Source organism: Pan troglodytes, chromosome 6 (assembly GCF_028858775.2).
Source record: "Pan troglodytes isolate AG18354 chromosome 6, NHGRI_mPanTro3-v2.0_pri, whole genome shotgun sequence".
Classification (NCBI taxonomy): Eukaryota; Metazoa; Chordata; class Mammalia; order Primates; family Hominidae; genus Pan; species Pan troglodytes.
This window is the reverse complement of record NC_072404.2, coordinates 36642211-36662908: the sequence shown is the minus strand read 5'-3', so window position 1 is coordinate 36662908 and position 20698 is coordinate 36642211. Positions and strand designations below refer to the sequence as shown.

The following is a 20698-nucleotide window of genomic DNA, read 5'->3' as shown; positions in this document are numbered from 1 at the left end:
TGCCATAGCAGCAGTTGGAGTGGGGATCAGCTGACGTGGGGCAGTCCTTAGCAGCGGGAAGCCCCCTCACAAAAGAGGAGGCCAGCACTTCCTATGTGCTCATCAGAGGGCCCACAGCAACACCCAGCACTGCTGCAGGACAGGTTAAGACCTTGCTGCCCTGCCCCTCCTCCCCGGAGGAGCCACAGCCAGCTTGGGCATCTGGGGAGGACTCCAAGGGCAAGGTGGAAAGGTGACAAAAGCTAACCACAACTCCCTCTCCCAAAATGACCACTGCAAGGGGAGGGGAAACTTTCACATAATCTGGGCAGCTCTGGACTCCCTGAAGCCCACCCACAGTCTCCCTAGAAAACTCTGCCCCTTGGATGGAGATCGCCCATGGGTGAGGAGTCAGGGGCCTGTATTTCATTCCTGCAGGCTTGGTGGCAGCACCATGGACTTGTCCCAGTGTCTGGGTCTGGGGGAGGGTGGTGCTGGGCTGTGCTCATCTTCCATTCCAGGAAAACCTAGGCAAGGAATATCAAACTGCACAATGTACCTGGCTTCTAGAGAAGCAGGTTTGTAATTTGTTGGAAATGGTCTTCTCAAGCAACATTGGGAATAGTTTGTTTTCTCCAGCGCTGCCAAAGGGACCTTGGTCAGGAGGTTAAGTGAGTTTCATTGAAAAGACACACTTTTCCTTCCCAGGCTGATAAACAAGGCTGCTGCTGGGAAACCGATTTCCTCTGCCCGGGTGCTCAGCTGGAGCGCCCTATCCCTGGCCAAGGAAAACAAATGCATAAACATTTCAGGGATATATAGGAAGCATTTCTGCTGGAAGCCTGCTGTGAATGGCTGCTGGAGTTTACATAGCAAACCCCACCGGGGCCTCGGCACAGCCTGGACAGAGCAGTCCCTACCCTCCCACTTCCCTCCCAGCCTGACTGGCTCTCCGCCTGCCTCTCCCCAAAGACCAACAGTCAGGCCTCTACACATGCCCCATCCACAAGAACACAAGACAAGTGCTTTTGCTGTCACCACCAAATGCCAGTTTTACCCCTGACATGCCTGGCGCCTAAAATAAAAGGGGTCTCCTGTAGCCAGTACTGCAGAGAGACACAGCTCCTGAGCTGCTTGTGTCCTGAGCCCCAGGCACACATGGAAGCTGGGGACAAGCTGCTGTCCGGTGCTGGTGGCTCTCCTAGGCTTCTCCCTGGGCCAGAGCAGACACAGCAGGGGTGCATCCCCTGGTTCCTGTGCATACACACCCACCTCTACACAGCCCCCTCACAGTCCCAACTGCAGCACTCACTGGGCACAGACAGGGTGGGGTACAGGGACGGCAGCCTTCATATGGGCAGCCATGTGACAGAAACCCTGAGAGGCTAGTGCTCTGCCCCTGGGCTCCTGCATCCATCCTGTTCTTGTAAACCACTGCAGAGGAGTCCTTCACTATGCTTTTCACACAACCTCTCTCCTCACCCCCTTCGTCATCAGCAGGCCACCGCACTTCTGCATGTTCTCATCTTCTTTTTGAAACTGGTGGGATATCAATGAATGGAACAAACAAGGCTCAGACTACTATATCCCCTTCATGAGTGATTATCACACTTTTCCTATTTCAACTTTGCCATCTTTGTTCTGGAATGTGAGGGCTCTGCAGGCTCTGCCCATCCAGATTTTCAGACAGCCCTCTCCCCACATGCTCCCCCCCTACAGGTACCAAGGACCTCACCTAGTCCCCAGTCCCTCTGTTTATCCCCGTCCTATTGTCCCCCCATGGCCAAGAGGTCCCTCCTCCTTGGAAGGCTCTTTTCCCGCATCTACTTGGCCAGGTCCAGCCTACCCTCCAGGTCCACCTCCATTCTCCTGGGGCCTCACAAGGGCTCTGGGGCGAATCACCCTACCACATTCCCCATACCAGCCATGATCAGCACAGACAGTGCACATCATGCTCTTTGCAGCTGTAGAACAAATGAGCCTGGGCCCTTGACATGGGTTTGACTCATTTTATAGAAAGCCAGCTACCAGAAGTAATGAGTGCCCAGGGCCAACCACATTGGAGGCCTGGGTGAGGGACCACCCAGCGGGGAGCAAGGGAGGGATGCAGACAAAGGTAGCAGAGACCCTGGCAACCTCCTTCCAGTACTCAGCAGTCACAGCTCAGCTGGGAGGGGAACCAGCAACACACTGGGTCCCCAGCACAGTCTTGGGTGGGCCCTTCAGGGAAGGGGCAGGGAGGCTCTGGATGCTTCTGCAGCCATGCTGACCCAGGTTGGGGTGCATGAGACTTGCCCCAGAGGCTTGGGGTTCAGCTGTTATCCTCGGTGATGAGGTGATGAGTGGTGGACCACAGGGTTTACCCACATCCAACCGTCACAGGATGGGGTCTGAGCCGTTCCAGTTCACTGATGCCCCCTTCCACCTAAGCGTAGAGTGAGGAGAGAGACAAAGAGAGATCAAGCTTCAGGGTCCCAAACGAGAGCCCATCTCTTGCCTCCACTTCCTGAAGGTTTTGTCTTGGAGGCTTTGAATAGTTCGGTTTCCATCCTGCTCATCTCACCCCTCCAAATTCACACAAACCCACACACCAGTCTCTTACGAAACACAAATGCACCTAGGACCCCAGAGAGCAATGGAGAGGCCAGGCGGCAGGTGATGCACTCTTTTGTGCCACAACCTACTTTGCGCCTGGCACTGCTGGGCCCTCCACTGAGGCCCTCCACTGACATGAATGATCCACACACATCTGGACCAGCCGCTCTCCAGTAGGGCCCAATGGTTGGCACTTTAGAGGCTCCTGTGCAGTCCTAGATATGGCTGAGTGCGAAACAATGGGGACAGAGGGTGGGGAGGGGCCGGGAAGCTGGCAGGACCTTGTAAGGGTTCTGGGCTTTACTGAGAGCCACAGAAAGGTAGTGAATGGCTGTGAGCACTGCAGTAACACGACAGTTTTTTGTTTTGTTTTGTTTTTTAACCTGAAGAAGCATGGAGTATAACTAAATTGTGGTCCAGGGTTAGAGACAACTGAATAACAGTTCAGTTGCAAAACGAAAGTTACTATAGGTGAGACCATGACATTTCCTAGCACTTGATTTTAACACATGGTGCTAATTTTCTAAAAACACTCAGAAGAATCAAATTTATAGCAGATGGAGTGTTTACATAAAATCTGGCACTAGGTATATTATACATATACAGATATCCTAAGACTATATATGAACTAGGAAACAGATGTTGAATATCTCACAGCAGTTCTACAGTGCAGAGTTTGAGGCTGGAATTCATAAATGCTTTTCAAAGTATGAGGTTTGGGCAGGGAACAGACATCTTGTTTTCAAAACCTGAAGATTTTCTTCAGAATTGAAGAAAATCTAACTGCCATGGAGGAAGAAAAAGGGGAAGCTTTTCTCACTTCAACTGAATTGTACATCTATATCCAGAAAGTCGAGGATTCCTGACATTGGAACTGCAATGAGAAGGGTGGGAACAGGTTCTCCCAAAGTAACACAGTTGCATTTTCCAACAGAAGGCTTGGAACCACCAAGAGGTTTCAGTCAATGGTTCATCATCAACCCACTGTTCCCCATGTTTATGACATAGCCTAAACTTCCACTGAATCTCTTTCTTTCTTTCCTATGCTTCGGCTCTTTGTCTTTCTTCAAGTCAGTGCTTTCCTTCAATTGCTGCATCAAAGTCTCTAATTTTTAGGTTGAAAGTGTCCCTTCCAAAGGCAGCAAGGTTCATACTCACTCCGTTCTTCCAACTCACTTCCCTCTTGGTATCTGTAAAGACTGAATTTTCCCCTTGCATATTTTGAATACTTTACACCATTCCATTTCCCTTTGAATGAGCAGAAAGATTTCTTGTCATTTGGAGAAAAAAATCTTAATGGCAATTTTGTGCTTCTTGCTCCTATAGAAAGGTTTGGTGTGGAAGTTATTTGCATACAGCCCATTTGGGAACAATTAATTTTGCATTCTCCTCCTAGCTCTGCCCAGGGCACTGTGAGGACAGATCGTGCATACCATCAGGGAATGTAAGGATGTCACGTTCATCCTAGTCTAGACACAAGACGCAGTCCTGCCCTACGTTGTGCTCCCTAGTCAACAACCCAAGAAATTTTGATTTGTCCAAATAGGAACGCTGAATTGTATCTTCTTGTTAAAACACTCAGCATAAAAGGTTGAAACAGGTGGATGCTGGAAAACACGCTCAGCCAGGAATGTTACAATGTTTGGGGCAACTGTGTCCAAAACTTTCTCTGCGTCCTCCTCCGTGTCATTTGGTGACGTTCAGTGATGCTGAAAGATCTCACCCAAAATCAGGTTGTATGGCCTTTTGGCAATCAATCCTTTTCTGCCTGCATGAAAGGCTGAGAGGTACCCTTTTATCACCTGAACCATTTGGTTCCTGGGATCCTTCTGGTCATAAATGCTTAGAAACAGATCTGGATGTGCAAAAATATCTGCATACATTTTTAAAAGATATTTCAAGAATAAATACTGAAAGAACTACCTTAGTGAGATCCATTCCCAGTCTAACCTGTGACAAGAGGTATATGATAACACTTTCATGTTCATCCACAACCCCACCTCCCCTTCATCAATCGTTTTGAAGTGAAAATGCCAGCATCATCACTTGCTCCATTGGATGTGGAAGAATTAAGTGCTTCTACGCTATCCAAGTGCTTCAGACTATTTACTGGGCTTCTGTGTGTCAAGCAGATCCAGAGGAGTCTATTGGGTTTTGCGGTTGAGCCACTTTGATGGAATTTATCCATATCAGAGCGTTCATCTTCACTGCTCAAATAAGAGTCACTGGTGCCATATTTGGAGACAAACTGGCTTGGCTTGGTGAAGTCAGACTTCTCCTCGGCAGTGAGTGCCCATTGCTGATACTATTTGGAGGTGGAGTCTGATGATGTCCTATACTGGCTAATACAGGTCCAACCAGCAGGAAAATGGCCACTGCTCTGGCTTATACAACTGAGCAGGTTCTAGGTAAGCAGGCTGGGAAGGCATTGTGCTGACCCCAGTTCCTGGGTACTGAGTTCATCTATTACATCTGCTGGGTTAAAAGCACCTTAGCAATCTGCAGCAACACAATGAGCGTTTGAGATTTTCAATTTTCTTATTCTGTTCATCATCTTTGCAGTTTGGAGTGTGTCATTAAAAAGCTTTTATTGTTCTATTAAGATTTGTGGGTAAGCATTGAAATCTTGGACACTAAGGAACACATCCTGAACCCAGACTCCCAGAGGGTGGCAGAAGGGAGGCAGGAAGGAGAGCAACATGCCTGCTCTCAGCCTGGTCCCCAGGCCCCTTCACCCCGCCCCTCTCTATCTTTTCAAGCCTTTACCCTCCCCACTCAGAAAGACTGAAGTACCTCGTATGAGCTCCCAACTTACAAATTCCTTGAATCCTGGCAAGCTGCTTCAGTGCAGGGGTGAGTCACACTCATCTACCACTAGACAACATCTGTGTCACCACAGTGGCTGAGTCTTACTATCAGGCTGTTGGGTTTGAGCTTGGTTTTGAGGCTTTCTACAGACATAACCAACCCGCTCCATCCAGCCAACAGGTGCAAATGCAGGGAGAGTACTGGAAACACCAGAGGGAAGCAGTTTGCAATTACAATAGAAAATCAAAGCAGAGACATTTTAAAAACTGAAAGGGCTGAGCCAAGACACATGTTGTGCTAGTGTAGGGGACGAATCGAATCGTTCTCCAATTGGAATGGTTCTGAAAGCTTGTGAGTCGATTACAAGGACAAGTAAGAAGGGCTCTGCATATGCAACCAACAACTGCGGACAGGCACGGAAAGGGGAGGGATGAAATGGAAACACCTCTGAGGAGCAGAAGAAACAGAATCAAAGTTCCAGACTCATTCATCAGCGCTAATGCAGGAGGCGGCTGACAGCCAGCCAGTTTATAGCCGGGTCTCTCATCCTCGGTACCTAAGGCATTTTGGCTGGGTAATTCTTTGTTGTGGAGACCGTGGTGTGCATTGTGAAATGTTTAGCATCCTCTCCCAGGGCTGTGACGACTAAAAATGTCCTCAGACATTGGCAAATAACCCCAGGGGCACAAAATTGTCCCGTTGAGACCACTCGCTCCGTAAAAACACCATGGTCCCTGGTGCTCAAGTCAACTTAAAATCACAGAGAAAGGCACTTCATGGTGGAAAATAAGGCCCTGTCCCCCCAGAGGCATCACTGCAACAGAGGGGTGGTTACCTGCCTTAACTGCTTTTCAACGTTGATGGACCCAGTGTTTTTCATGGGGAAAAAGATGCCTGATAGAGCCTGTGTCAGCCAGGACAAGACAGCAGGCCTGAGTTCAAAGCTCCTGACTGGTAGAAAAGCATCCAGGGACGCCTCTTGTACGCTTTAAATCTCCAGACAAATAGGCCTGTGTGAAAGTTTCCGTTCCCGTGCTCCAGCCATTCGGAATGAGGAGCAGCTCTAGGATGAGCCACGTGGGTATCCCTCACCCCTGGGCCTTAACCCCTGCTGGGCCCTGCCCAGTCTGCCATCCTGCAGGATCAGATCCAGATTCCTCTTTGCAGAAGTGTTCTCTGACTGCCAGGCCACCCGCGGGTCCCCATCAGCACCCAGGCCAGGCTCCAAGGCAAAGCTGGTTTCACCAGTGCCTGAAGCCTGGACTCCAGGTGGAGGTGGCAGGTGGGGGTGCTGCTGCATGAACATGACCCCCCCAGGCCAGCTGCTCCTCCTGGACACCTGCTTAGGGAGTGGCCCCACCCTCCCAGGCACTCAGCAGGGAAACCATGGTCCTCGCTGGTTCACGCTTCAAAGCCCTGCCTTGCACTCTCCTCTCTGCCTGCTCCTGAGCCCTGGCCCAACTTGCCACCACCTGATTCCTCCTCCTCCCCAATGCATGCCCAGAGGCCATTGCGGCTCACAGGAAAGGCAGTGCTTCCACAGCTCTTCTCTCAACCTCACAGCGGCTCAGGAGAGGGATCCTTAGACTCCAGGGACAGATGGGGAAACTAAGGCTGGGAGCAGAACCAGACCTTCTGGAGCTCACACAGCTTGATGACTGCAGAGCCAGCACAGGGCATGTGTGTGGGGGGCAGGGCATCAGAAGAGGGCTGGCATGGACAGTGGGAGTGACAGCGCCCAGAGAATGCTCCTCCAATGGGTGGGAGGCACTATGGACAGGGAGCCTGGGCAAAACGGTCAGCATGGAAGCTGAACGGGAGGTTCCGCAGGGAGTGGGGGTAGCTGAGGGAGGCGGGGGCTCTGCCTCTGCCCCTCGAAGGCACCATACCCAGCTGGAATTACATTTTCAATTTCTTGTCTGCACCTCCGAACAGAAACATCTGTGCCCCAGCCCCAGGCTCCGGTTATGAGTTCTTTCCTCTTTTCTCTGGACTGTTGACAACCGTTTCATTTTTCTCACTCTAGCCAGGCTGGAAGCATGAGAGAGGTCACTGTGTGTGTCTCATTTGGAAATGACCATAATAAATTAGCCTGTTTTTTGCTGAGATGGTTACAGTATAACAGGGGGAGGGGGCAGGGGACAGACCCCACATTCCTGACACAAGCAAAGGTAACAGGAGACTCTCTCAGGCCGAGGTTTGCGTCACAGCAAAGAGCAGAGACACATGGGGTCTGGGATGGTTTGAATTAGGATGCTCTTCTCTGAAGGCGAAACCAGCAGTCTGGGCTTGTGCAATGTCACCGAGGCAACAAAGCCAGGTGGTGGGAAGTCACTGCCCACTCAGTGACCTTCCAATGGGCTGGGACAGCAAAAGCGTAAGCCACAGTCCCTGGAGCTTGTGACTCAAAGTGTGGCTGGGACACGGACCTCCATTCTGGAGGCCCCCATCTCCCTGTCTGTAAAAGAAGAGGTGATAACAGGGGGTGCCCAAAGGCCTTTCTGTAGAGCCAAGCAAGCTGCCAGACAGCCAGCTGTGTGGCTTGGGGGTTCTTGCAGGGCAACAGAGCTGGGTTTAAGGGTGGGTGGTGCATCTTTCCCTAGACTGGTAACAGGGTTGATTCCAAACTTGACTTTTGGCTGATGGCAAACTCTCTGAGAGCAGGAGCCAAGTCTTACTCAGCTGTTTCTTCCATGGTGTCCAGCCCAGGGGTTCTATGAGGGTTGACCTGATGTGGGGGAATTCTACCTGCCCACCAGACTGGCCTACCCTGCAGCCCCACCTACCGAGCAAGATGGACAAGATGCTGTGGGCACACAGCTGCATCTTATCAGGAGCTTGGGCTCTCACTGCAGCCTTTGAAATGACCTGAGCTCATGCCACGATGTCACATGTATCCCCTTCCTGACATGGTGGGGCCTTCCTACAGACAGCAGGACTTACCCCTAAGCCTGCTGTTTCCCATTGCAGTGGTATGTCACCTGGTGGGTATGGGGGCAGTGTTCCCACTCTCCACTCACCCACTCAGCTTTTCTAGGAATAACTGCCAAGGTGGACCCACCATGATGGGGGATTGATGGGGGAAATGGAACAGGCAGGCAGCTGGTGTCAGCAAAGTTCTAGCAGACATGGAACACAGACCTGGGGATGAGGGGATAGCTAATGGAGCCAGGAAGAAGGTTCCCCTGGCCCAGTGCTATGGCGGGCCAGAGAATCAATGCCTCACTTGATACCCAACTCTCACAAGGCAGCAGGGTTGGGGGGGTGGTGGGGACTGCCCTTACCTGGTTCTCAAAGTGTGGTCCTGGGACCAGCAGCATCGGCATCACTTGAGGACTCCTTAAAAATGCAAATTATTGGGCCCTATCCTGGACCTACTGAATAAAAAGCTCAGAAACCCTTGGTGTGGGGCATGGCGCTTTGTGTTTTTTGGTTTTGGGTTTTTTGTTTGTTTGTTTTTTTGAGACGGAGTTTCCCTCTTGTTGCCCAGGCTAGAGTGCAATGGCATGATCTCAGCTCACTGCAATCTTCGCCTCCCAAGTTCAAGTGATTCTCCTGCCTCAGCCTCCCGAGTAGCTGAGATTATAGGCGTGTGCGACCATGCCCGGTTAATTTTGTATTTTTAATAGAGATGGGGTTTCTCCATGTTGGTTAGGCTGGTCTCAAACTCCCGACCTCAGGTGATCTGCCCGTCTCGGCCTTCCAAAGTGCTGGGATTATAGGTGGTGATCTGTGTTTTAACATATTCTCCAGGTGACTCTGATGCCCCTGAAGCTTGAAGGCCACTGCTCTGGAGCAAACTTTCCCCAAGCATGAGCCACAAATGCATATGGGCTCCCCTTAGCCCCTGTGTGCTACACAAATAGAATTATTTTCCATCCATGACTGCTCAAGGAGATGGTGGGGCTCAGCCTTGTCCAAGCTCACACGACACTAAGCAGATGTGAGGGCAGAGAAGGGCAGGGCCCTGGCCCAAATCATGCAGCCTCTCTGCTTCCCACATAACCTCACCGCCACCTGCTTGCAAGTGAACAAGGGGCAGGGGAAGGAAGTCCTGGGAGATGAAGGCAGCCAATAGAAGAGGAAGAGGAGATTCAGGCCCGTGTCCACACACTAAGACTCTCACTCTGCATGGACTAAGCTCCATGCAGGCCAAAGCCCCAGGTCGATCTCAAACAATTGTCAATTACAGCTGAGCCCAAGAAGTCCAATCCTGGGCCCACGCTGGGGGGTGCTTGGTGAGTCATGCAGTGGAATAATTTCTGGGGAAAAAGGAGTTACTCCAGAAGAGGCAGTGGAGAGGTTTCAGGTGGTGGGCCACCCCCTGGGAGGGGTAGAGAGACACAGAGTCAGATGGAGGCCTTCAGAGAGGGTCCCAGGAGTCCAGAGGCAAGCTGCGGCTGTGTCCAGGGTGTTGGAGCCCTGCTTAACAGGCCCACCTGCAGGAAGGATGCCCTGTGGCCTCCCACGCTGTCCTGTACAGATGCCAAGGCTGGTGTCACCTCCTGTCCCCACTGCTGCCTTTCTCTCATCACTTTGAATGAGTGGCCCTTTGTACATGAAAGGAAAGCGACCTGCAGGTGCCCTTAATCCTCCCGACGAAAGAAGCACCAGCACATGACCCTGCAAGAATGCTTCATCCCTGGCTCAGGGGGCGGGCAGGTGGATGGACGAACGGATGGATGGACGGACGGACAAAGCATGTGGAGGATGTCTCGGCACTCCTCCCATTTCCCCTTCCTGGTGTTTCCACCATGTGAACATTTCTCTTTCTCTGCAGCTCCTCTCAAGGGCTCGCTTGCCTGTGGTGGGCATCAACCCTAAGCTCGCTGTGCCCCCTGGATCTCAGGCAGTAAGCACTGCAGGGCCTCACCATTTTGCATCCCCCTGTCACAACCCCAACCATTTCACAGGCAGAGAAATGGAGATTCTCTGAGATCACACCAAATCAGGAGTGGCTGAGGTCATTATCGTGAGCACAAACACCATGGAGCACTTAGTAACGTCCCAGACACTCTTCACAAGGTCCAGTGAGCAAGGTATGCATCACCCCCATTTTACAGATGACAAAGTGGGATGCAGGAAGGTGAGGTCCAGTGGCTCACACCAAGAAGCAGCAACACCAGGGCTGGAACCCAGGCAACTTCTCTCCAGAGCCCACACTCATAAAGGTTACCAGTTCCACTGCTCCCCCAGAAGGGACTAGGATCCAGTCCTCTCCCTCCTGGGCTGCTCCTCTCACGCACGCTGAGGCCTCTGGGTCATTCCCCAAGGGCTTTGTGAAGGGCCTGCCGGAGCAAGGGGAGCACTTCTGACAGCTACAGCCCCACCAGCCCAGGGGCCCACTCAGAGAACACAGCAAGGAGGTGAGCCCCAACTCACCCCAGTTACTGAACATTCCCCTCCCCTGGCCTGATCCTCAGCCTCCCCTTAAATACAGAGGGACTGGGTCAGAGGAGCTGAAGGTCCCACTTGCCTCTGAGGCCACAGGCACACTGCTCACTGTTCAGAGTGGCGGAGCTGCTCCTCCGGCTCCTCCGCAAGCAGAGGGTGCCGCTCCAGGCAGCACCTCCTGCCACCCCCAGGCTGGGCCAGGCCTCCCAGCTTCCTATCCTGCTCAAGCCTCCCCCACCCTCAGGTAAGCACCCCTGTCCTGCCTCCTTCGGGCCTAACAGTACTTGCCACATCTGGCTGCTGCTGCCTTGAGGGAGGAGGGGCTTCAAGAGGTGCCCATTTAGCCCCCACCCCCAACCATGAAGGCAGTCTCAGAAGCTGTCTAAAGACACATCACCACTGCAGACTACACACTCCTGAACCTGGGCCCCAGTGACCACGAGTGGAGAAACCTGTGTCTTTCCAATCACCACACCTCTTTGAATCAGGGTGGTCCAGGAACCTATCTGCCTTCCTGCAGGCCTGACCACCCCCAACCATGGCTCCTCAAAGCTATTCAGGGTGAGGCTCAAAGCCAGAGAGGGGCTTGACTCACTTGGTTCTGATGCAGAGCTCGAGGGGTGGGACAAGGTCGTTGTCTGTGTCCTCAGAGATGGTTTGGGTGGTGTCTGGGAAGGAGGAGAGAGGCACACACATGTCACCCAGGGCCCTGCACTCACCCTGAGGTCAGCGCTGACCACACCCGGGACCCGCCCCCTTCTAGTCCCTGTCCCCTCCTCTCCATCTCAACTGGACCCACCCTCATTCCTGACATCCATTCTCACCTGCACAACTCACTGGTCCCCACCCCTGTGTCCCACTTTAGCTACCGCAATACTCTTTCTAAAAACACTTCTGATCTCACCACCCTGATTCCAAAACCTTCCATGGCTCCCCACTGCCTGAAGAATACATCCAAACTTGTCAGCATAGTATTCAGGGCTCTTTACCATGTGGCGTAGGCTTTACCCAACACCCTTAATGCCACTCACTGCTCAAGGCCCAGCTCTGGCCACCTCCTGCAGGGAGGCCCTGCTGGCATTGGCTCTCTGATCCCCCAGTCTGGATGCTGGAGTCTGCACTGCTCTCTGTCATGGGGGTTGGTGGTGGATAGGAAGGCTGGTTTCTGTGACCAGCCTGGAGGCTCCTTGGGGACAGGGTTGGGTGGGGGTGGGGGGTGAGGGCCCACACCAATGGTCAGCCGGATCTGCTCCTGCTGGTTGGCCAGGCCATCGTAGTAGTACAAGTCAAAGAGCCTCTCAGTCCTCCAGTCACGCAGGAGCCCCGGCTGCAGGCTAAAGAGGATGCTGAAGTGGCTCTCACTGCAAACCACCCAGATGGGGAACCTCGGGGTCTTCAGGAAGCAGCCAACCTGGATGAGGGAGAGGCCTGATGTGAAATGCCGTCCCCAGGGAAAGGGGTCCGGGCATTTTTCTGTCTGACTCAAGGCAGGGCTGACCTCAGAGAGGCCCTGCTGACACGTTTGTGTCTGATGCTGGGAGCCCCTCACGCTGCTCAGGCCACCGGGCTGTTTCCCAGGGCCATCCCTGCCCTGCCACCCCACCTGCTGCTGCTCGCAGGGCCTCTGCCATACAGACCTGAGACCCGGTATCACTCGCCCCCTCATCCCCCACATCTAATGGTTCCCAGTACTGCTCATTCTGCATCCAAGAGCTCCCCCACTGCCAGCCTTTCCTCCTGAGATCTACTCAGCCTCCAACCTGCACCACAGCAGTGACCTCCTAACCAATTCTTCCCACACCCCTCAAACAAATTCAGCTTGTCCACTAGCCTAGAGCTTGCTTACCGTTGGACAGCCTGCATCTCCCAAATCCCTTGTTGGAGCAGAAATAGTTTCCTCCTTCCAGCTCCCAGGGAGCACATCACTAGGTGCCCACCCACCTCAGCCGCAGCACCTCTGCCTCATGCTCGACAGATCATACCCTTAAGTTCCAGGAGCCCGGGGTAAGTAAATGTTGGGTGAATGAAATTCCTCATGGATGAAGCAGGACTTGAACTAGAACTGCACGGTAAAGACAAGTAGGAATGGAGCCCTGAGGAGCCAGGAGGGAAAGGTCTGAGTGAGAAGTCTGTGGGGGTGCCAGGAATGGAGGGCCAGAGAAATTCAGGGTACAGCAGGGCACTGAGGTTGCAGCAACACTTGGATAAGGAGCATTCCAAGCAGGGGAATTTCATGGTGGAAGTGTTTCTGGAAGAAGACACAGAGGAATAAGCACCAGGGCCCTCAGCACGTTGCTAGCATTTTGACTGCAATGGGAAGAGAAGTGACAAGGGCCCCCTGTGAAGCCCCTGAATGCCTGGCCTCCATGCACTTTCCCCCAGCCCCTGACACTTCTTGGGCAGCGCCTCTCCTGACCCTGGGCCCTGGTTTATCCAGCTATGTACGTGCCACGGGCCAGGCTGATTCTAGCCTAATCCCTACCAGCCCCAGGGAGATGTTTGCATGCTCAGGTATTTACAGCTACAGCCTGTGGATTAAAGAAAGAATGGGAATTATTTTTCCAGTGGGGAGAAGGGCATACTTTTTCCAGAACCCTTTACAGGAGAGTGGGTGAGCAGCTCCCATCTTGGTCTGGGATGTCTCTGACAGAGGGGCTGTGCTCTGAAGGTCCTGAATCAGGTCCCCAGTGAAATTCCTGCACATTTAAAGCTGCCTCCTCCAGAAGGTAGGGAGACGGTCTTTACAACGCACTCATCCTTTCTTACGGTTCAAGTGTCCCCTCCCCCCACACCGAAGCCTCACCCCAGCCCTGTGTGCCATTCAAGTGGACTGCAGAGCTCATTCCTTAGTGAAGTGTGGGGGAATTAGATGTCTTACAGGACGTGGCTGGACGTGCCTAAACCCCACGTAAACTTGGCTTCCATTCCATGCTTCAAAGAGGCTTTTCTGGTGAGGGCATCGCCAGGAACAGGGAACCCTGACACAGGGACCCAGCATTCATTCACGGCAGGGAGAGAGTCCCGAAGCCAACCAGGGAGCAGGCCTTTGCATAATCAGCCACCCTGAATTTTCCAACGGAGAGACAAAAGCGCAGCTTGCCATGCAGAAATAACAGTCGAGAGATTAAGGGAAAAAAGCTGCCCATAGACTTTATAAATGAGTTTCCTCATTCAGGAGCCTCTTTCCAAGTGGGTGACATTTTCCAGAGATGAAATTCACTTCCTTTAAATTCTTGGGTAACCAAAGGCTTGGGGCAAGGCTGCAGTCGGGGGCTGGGGTGGGGGGGTGCGGGGGAGGGCCACATTTCCTACAGCACAGTCTGGGACTTTGTCCTGGTGGGGGAACATGTAGCACAATTAGGGATTACTTAATCTTCTAGGGCGGGGGTTGTGAATGGCCTAAAGCCATCCATGGACAGCCAGGTTAGAAGCACTCACTTAAAAGGATCAGCATTTACTTGCGTAGAGTTATGGTGTGGCATTTCTAAGGACAGAGTTATGGTGTGTCATTTCTAAGGAACAGCAATGGGGACATAGTGCTCGAGACAATAAGAACAGTGCTGTCCTTACGGAGCTTACCAGATTGATGGGGATGACACATTAGTTAAATAATCAAACCCACACATTTCCACTGCACTTCAGTGAATCCAGGATGCCCTCAGATTCGCCATTATTTTTTGTATCACTAAGTAAGAAAAAGCAGGTGTGTCAAAGTCTGACACACCATCAACTGTAATAATGCATCAGAATTTCAGAAGTGCTCAAATGTGGGCAAGTTTGCATCTTAAAGGCGATGAAATGAGATGCTTAAAATCCAGAAGAGGCCCTATGAAGGAAAGAATTAAGATACCCTGATGGTGATTGACAAGGTATGGAGGGGACAATGAGAAGGACCCCCTACTTAGATGGGGTTATGAGGGCAGGAAAGGCTGCCTTTTAGGAAGTAACGTTTAAGTCAAAACGATAACAGGGAAAAGCTGGGCAGGTGGAGGGTGCAGCGTGCACAAAGGCCAGGAGGTGGGAGAGAGCCCGAGAGAAGCCCCAGCCTGCGGGAGAGAGTGGTGTGGGCTGAGGTGGGAGAGGAAGGCAGGTGCAGGTCTGGCAGGGCATTGGGGGTGGTGAGAAGTTTTGGATTTTAGTTTCTGCATTAGTCTGCTCGGGCTGCCATAACAAATACCATGGACTGGATGGCTCAGACAGCAGACATTTATTATCTCAGAGTTCCGGAGGCTGGAGGTCTGAGATGTCACTAGGGTTGTTTCTGAAGGCCGTGCCCCTGAGCTTGTAGATGGTTGCCTTCTCCGTACCTTCAGAAGGACTTCCTGCTGTGTGACCTGTGTCCTAACCTCCTCTGCTTAGGAGGATACCAGCCATACTGGATTGGGACCCACCCTAGTGACCTCATTTTACCTTCATCATTTCCTTAAAGGCCCTTTCTCCAAATACAGTTATTAATACATTCTGAGGTACTGGGGGTCAGCGTTTCAACACAGGAATTTTGGGGAGACATAGTTCAGCTCACAACAGTCTCAGAGGATGGAAAACCACTGAGGGTCCAGAGAAAAGGAATGATATGATCGTGTGTATATTTTTAAAGATCACACTGGTTTCAGTGAAGGGACAGGATTGGAAAGGGGGAAAGTGATGGGGACAGGAGCTGAATTTGGCTAGGCTGTCACAGGTGTCAAAATCAGCGATGCTGGTGGCTCTGACCTGGTGAAAGTGGATGGGCTTGAGAAACAACTTCAGGGGGAGGCACATGTCCTCCTGATGGAGAGGACGTGCTCCTGGTTGAGGAAATGGGTGGATGGTGGCCATCTCTGAGCTGGGGAGGATGGGAGGAGGATGGAGCTTTCAGAACTCTTGCCTGTCAAGCTGTTTTCCTTTGTGGGTCCCTTCACGAAGATGGCAATGAACATGCCTCGCAGGTCATGAAAGAAGTGCTAAGGCTAAACTCCCTGTCCCACCCCATCCCTCCTGGACTGTCAGTCCCCCATCACCACCATGACCATCAGCCTGGAGGGGCTTGGCCTCCAACTGCAGCCTAGAATGCAGTCCACCCCTTACCGGTGAGCCTTGTCCTGGGCCAGGTGTGGGACTGAGGGAGCCAGCTGGAAGTCAGATGGGCAAGACCAGCTGGTGGGGTCACAGATAGCCCATGGAGGTCCTGCAGGACACAGCCAGGCCGGGCCAGTTACTTATGGCAGGGGGTGAGTTTCTCCAGCCCAGAGTTTCATCTGTTTACCCCAGGTACACCCTGAGTATGGGTCATCTGGGTAGCTCACTTTTAGGTGGGACCTCCTCCTCCCACATACCCAGTGAGGGCCCCAGAACCCCAGGCTGCAGTGAGAAGCCTGGAGACAAGCTGCAAGTGAGAGGCTTCACCTGCTAGTGAGTGAACGCTGTGGACGTCATGGCCCAGGCTGTTCCAAATGCCAGTCTTCCCATGGCTGTGTCTGTGCTGCCTGAGGAGAGGGCCAGGCCAGGCCAGAGCAGGGGCCCTGGCTCTGAGTCCAGGTCCAGGCTTGGGTGCTGGACCCCCTTGGACTCCTTCTATGTCCAATGTGGCTAACTGTGTAGGGTCCGAGGGACTTGGGGACAGAAGGGATGGAAGGTGGTGTTAAAGAAGAGGGAAGGGGCCGGGCGCAGTGGCTCACACCTGTAATCCTAGCACTTTGTAAGGCTGAGGTGGGTGGATCACTTGAGGTCAGGAGTTCAAGACCAGCCTGGCCAATATGGTGAAACCCCATCTCTACTTAAAAAAAAAAAAAAAAAAAAAAAAACCATGCCCCTGTAATCCCAGCTACTCAGGAGGCTGAGGCAGAAGAATTGCTTGAACAGAGGAGGCAGAGGTTGCAGTGAGCTGAGATCACTCCAGCATGGGTGACAGAGTGAGACCTTGTCTCAAAAAAAAAAAAAAAAAAAGAAGAAGAAGAGGGAAGGGCTTTGTCTGAGCTGCTGGGCCCTGAGTCTTCAGTGGAAGGCAGGGGTTGAGGCCCAGCCCTCGGTGAGCTCATGGAGGAGGAGAGGAGGCCAGGGCTCCTTCCTTAGTGAGCTTGCAGTTGCAAGGCAGAGGAAGGAAGCATCCACCTACTGCAGGGAAACAAAACTCCCAGTCCTCAGCTGAGCACAGAACAGCAGAGGGTCTATGCGGATCCAAGAAGCCCACAAGGAGGGGAGATGGTTGTAGGGCCTGAATTTCTTCAATTTTATTACAAGGGAAGGATGACCCCAACTGGTTTTCCCATCAAGTACCCTCCACAGACCACAGGAAAATAGTTTACTCTCTGACCAACGCCCTCGACCCAAGAATGAAACCAGAGCTCATGGTGAGCCTGGGAATTCCATGAGCCTAGCCAAGGTTACCTCTCTTGGCCCATGGAATTTTGAGCTGAATACTTTCAGAGCACACCCAGGGTCTGGTGCTCGAGAGCCCTGGTGCTTCTCACCAGCCACATTCCTGGGCTCCCTCCTAACACCAGCACAGCCAGGAAGCAGCTACTCTCATTCTTTTTTCCCGCATGTCTTTGGGACCCAGAAGTCTGCTTTTGGCATGCTGGGGGTATCATCCAGAGAGGGGATCTGGGGAGGGGGCTGCACCACATGGGTCATTAGCAAGACACAGCACACCCCCCCAACATGTGGTCATGTGGGAAGGGTGGGTAAAACTGAGCCCTGGCTTAAAACCCTAGTCTTTTTCCACCCTGAAAATCCAGGGTGGAATCGCCTGGCGCTATCTGCAAGGCCCTGCTGAGTCAATCTCTGTGTCCTGTTTCTGAGGATAGGTGGTGAATGAGGCCTCATCCAGACCCTCCAAGAATCTTTGCAGGGGGTGGCCACTGTGAAAAGCGCTCCTGCTGCCCCTCAGGACAACCTTTCCCATTTAATCAACCACAGAACAATGGACTCTCTGAAGCCATGGAAAGCAATGCTCAGAAAAATGTTCCATGGCAGCTGGAACAAGAAGGCAGGGTCCAGTGCTCCTCTGCCCAGCCCCCTCAGCACCTGGCCACATTCTCCAGAGGTACAGTCACCCATGCCCTATCCAGCTTTACCTGGGGGCCCAGCCCTTTCTGAGCCCCTGGCTGCAGTGACACAGGATGCAGAGGGACCACATGCCAACAAACAGGATGTGTGAGGCCTACTATGGGTTGAACTGTGCCTCCAAAAAGATGTGTTGAATCCTAGCCCCCAGTACCTCAGAATGTGACTGCATTTGGACACAGGGTTGTTGCAGGCATAATTAGTTAAGACGAGGTCATACTGGAGTATGGTGGGCCCTTAATCCAATATGACTGAGGTCTGTATAAGAAAAGACACAAAGGGAGAAGGTGGCCCTGTGATGATGGATGGAGGCAGAGACTGGAGTGATACATCTACAGAAGCATCACTATATGGTCGAGGAATGCCAAGGATTGCCAGAAAACACCGAGAGCTAAAAGAGACAAGGAAGGATTCTCCTTATGGGTTTCAGAGGGAGCATGGCCTTTCTGACACCTTGATCTTGGACTTCCAGCCTCCAGAACTGTGAGACAGTTAAGTTTCTGTTGTTTCAAGCCACCCAGTCTGTGGTACTTTGTTAGGCAGCACTAGGAAACTAACACGAGGCCTAAGACCTCAAGTTCCTGTCCCTTGAGAAGGCTCCCCCACCATACAGACACCAGCTGCAGCCACTGTGACAGGCAATCACGGCAGAAATCCCTCGAAGTCCTTTTCAAACCATCTTCCCCAGAACACGGTATCAGCTGGCTTTGGGTCTGATCTGAATTACAGGCCTGTAGCCACAGCAGAGAAGCTGTACTTCTTCCCAAGCCCTCTGTGATTCTAACTGGACCCGAATTTCAGCCAGCTCTGAGAAGTGGAGTCCAGCTTTCCTTCCCCCCTTCCCTCCTCATTGCTCCAGAGAGTCAGGCTCCCCTACTTGTGGTGAACGTGAGCATCTGGGTACCTGGCACACGTTGTAATGCTCAAAGAGAGATAAGAAGCCAACATCACTGCGTGCAGCAATGCCTCTGAGAAGTGTGATGTTCCCATCCCCAGAATCCAGCTCAACCACATCGTTGAAAACGTTGGACACAGCTTTCCCAGTCAGGAGCAGATTGACAAGTTCCTGCAGATGAGAGAAAGGGGAAAGACTCATCAAGTCTGAATCAGTTACTGAAAGAGTGGAGAGGAGACGGGAAAGAGAAAAAGGGTGAAGAAGGAAGGAAAGCAAGGAGGGAGAGAGCCTGAGAGCAGAGGAGGCTGTGACTTCAATTCTCCCACAAGTCCTGTGGGAAAGGCACCAACTTTTCTCATCAAGGTAACTCCAGGCACCCATCCACCTTTATTCCACAAGCACTCCTTGAGTACCAACCATTCACAGGACCCTGTCCTATGCTGTAGGCTACTGGGGGCACTGGTGAGAGGGTGAGACATGGCTCTTGACATGTGCTTTGGGTCTAGACTGTGGAGTCAGGTGCATGTCTGCACATTGACTCAATGCAGGATGTGGCTGGGGCTGTAAAAATGTGTGCATGGAGTATTCTGGAGCCAGATGAATACGAGGCCACATGACTGAGTCAGGGCAGCTTTAAGGAGAAGTGACATTTGGGTGAGTCTTAAACGATGTTATTTTTTAAAGAAACCTTTTTATTTTGAAATAATTTTAGATTCAAAAGAAGTTGTAAAAATAGTACAGAGAGTTCCTGTGTACCCTTCACCCAGCTTCCCCCAACGATAACATCTTACATAACCAGAGCCCATTATCTCAACCAGGAAACTGACCATGGTGCAGTACCAATAACTAAACTCCAGGCCTTGTTTGAACTTCATTAGTGACGGTGGGGTTTTAACAGGGCAGGGAAAGCCGAGGAAGGTACTTCAGTAGGCAGCAAGAACAGAAGCAGAGAGGTGGGAGTAGGAAGCCCAAGTGTGAGTGCTAGCTCTGCCTCTGCTGTTGTCTTGCTACGTGGCATGAGGCATTGGGTGGTCCTGTGACTCAAGCTACACACCTGGCAAGCCAACAAGCATGCCAACCCTGGAACTTGGAGACAGTGACGTGTGGAGCAACATTCCTCCAGCAGTCACCTGCAACCCATGCCTCCCACATTTTGGTGTACCAACATGGCTGGAAGGTCCCTTCCTTATGCAGGGTAACCAAGGATCCAACCTCCTCTTAGGAATGGAGAAACTGGGGCTCACAGGCGGGTTACCCAAGCCACACAGCCCATTAGGGCCAGAGCTGAGCTTCCACCCACATCTGGCTCTCTCTGTCCCATGTGACTTCCCTCTTCCCCCAACCCTGTTGCCCTCATGGTACTATCTGCCTGGGCACAGATTCAAGATGAAGGGTGGCCTCTAAGGGCCTGCTGAGGAGGAATTTGCGCGAGCCCAGCCCCAGCACTAGGGCAGGCAGGTCTCTCTGTCTCATCCACCTTCTGCCACAGCTGGCGCTGCCTGTGACACAAGAAGCTAGGCATCACTCCCACAGTGGAGCACGTAGGAATGGCCAGAACGGCCCTTGACCAGTGTAAACTCTGGAGGGCAGAGTTTATAGAGGTGTTTTCCCCTGAATCGTGAAAATGACATCGGGGGTTAATAAATCCCTCAGTTAACACCAATACCCCTGCCCCAGTGACAGTAAAAGAGGCCTCCTCTGATGGCCGCAGAGGGACCCCCACTGGAGGGAGATACCAAAGGGGACTTATTGTGTCCTTGTAGAGGAAATGAGACACAAGAATTTGGAGGAAATATCTGCTGTAAAATAATGCACGTCAGGGGCAGCAGCTGCTGAGAAAGGCACAGCCTTTTTCAGGCAAGTTCGAGTTTTCCCGTCTGGTTTTTCAAGAGGGATAAAAGCCCCTGCTCCCTGATCTGTGTCTAAAACCTTCCTCATAGCAGGAAGCCTTCTTGAGATGGTGAAGAAGGGGCATCAGGCCTC

At 52.3% G+C, this 20698-nt stretch overlaps 1 protein-coding gene across 4 annotated transcripts in view; it reads right to left on the bottom strand.

The window, feature by feature from the left end:
* Nucleotides 1-1974: 1974 nt before the first annotated feature.
* Nucleotides 1975-20698, bottom strand: part of MINDY4 (MINDY lysine 48 deubiquitinase 4) — a 120467-nt gene continuing 101743 nt past the window's right edge. For 2 of the 4 annotated variants that reach the window (XR_010158416.1, XR_010158417.1), the window contains 4 exons: nt 18725-18886; nt 11808-12187; nt 11372-11444; nt 1975-2404 (listed from right to left, as the gene is read on the bottom strand). Coding sequence is in view for 2 of the 4 variants with exons in the window: in XM_527714.6 (XP_527714.3) it covers nt 2356-2404; nt 11372-11444; nt 12007-12187; nt 18725-18886 (465 nt within the window). In the remaining 2 variants the exon portion in view is untranslated. The remainder of the gene's footprint in view (nt 2405-11371; nt 11445-11807; nt 12188-18724; nt 18887-20698) is intronic. The other 2 variants (XM_527714.6, XM_009452852.4) reach the window with 2 other exon arrangements.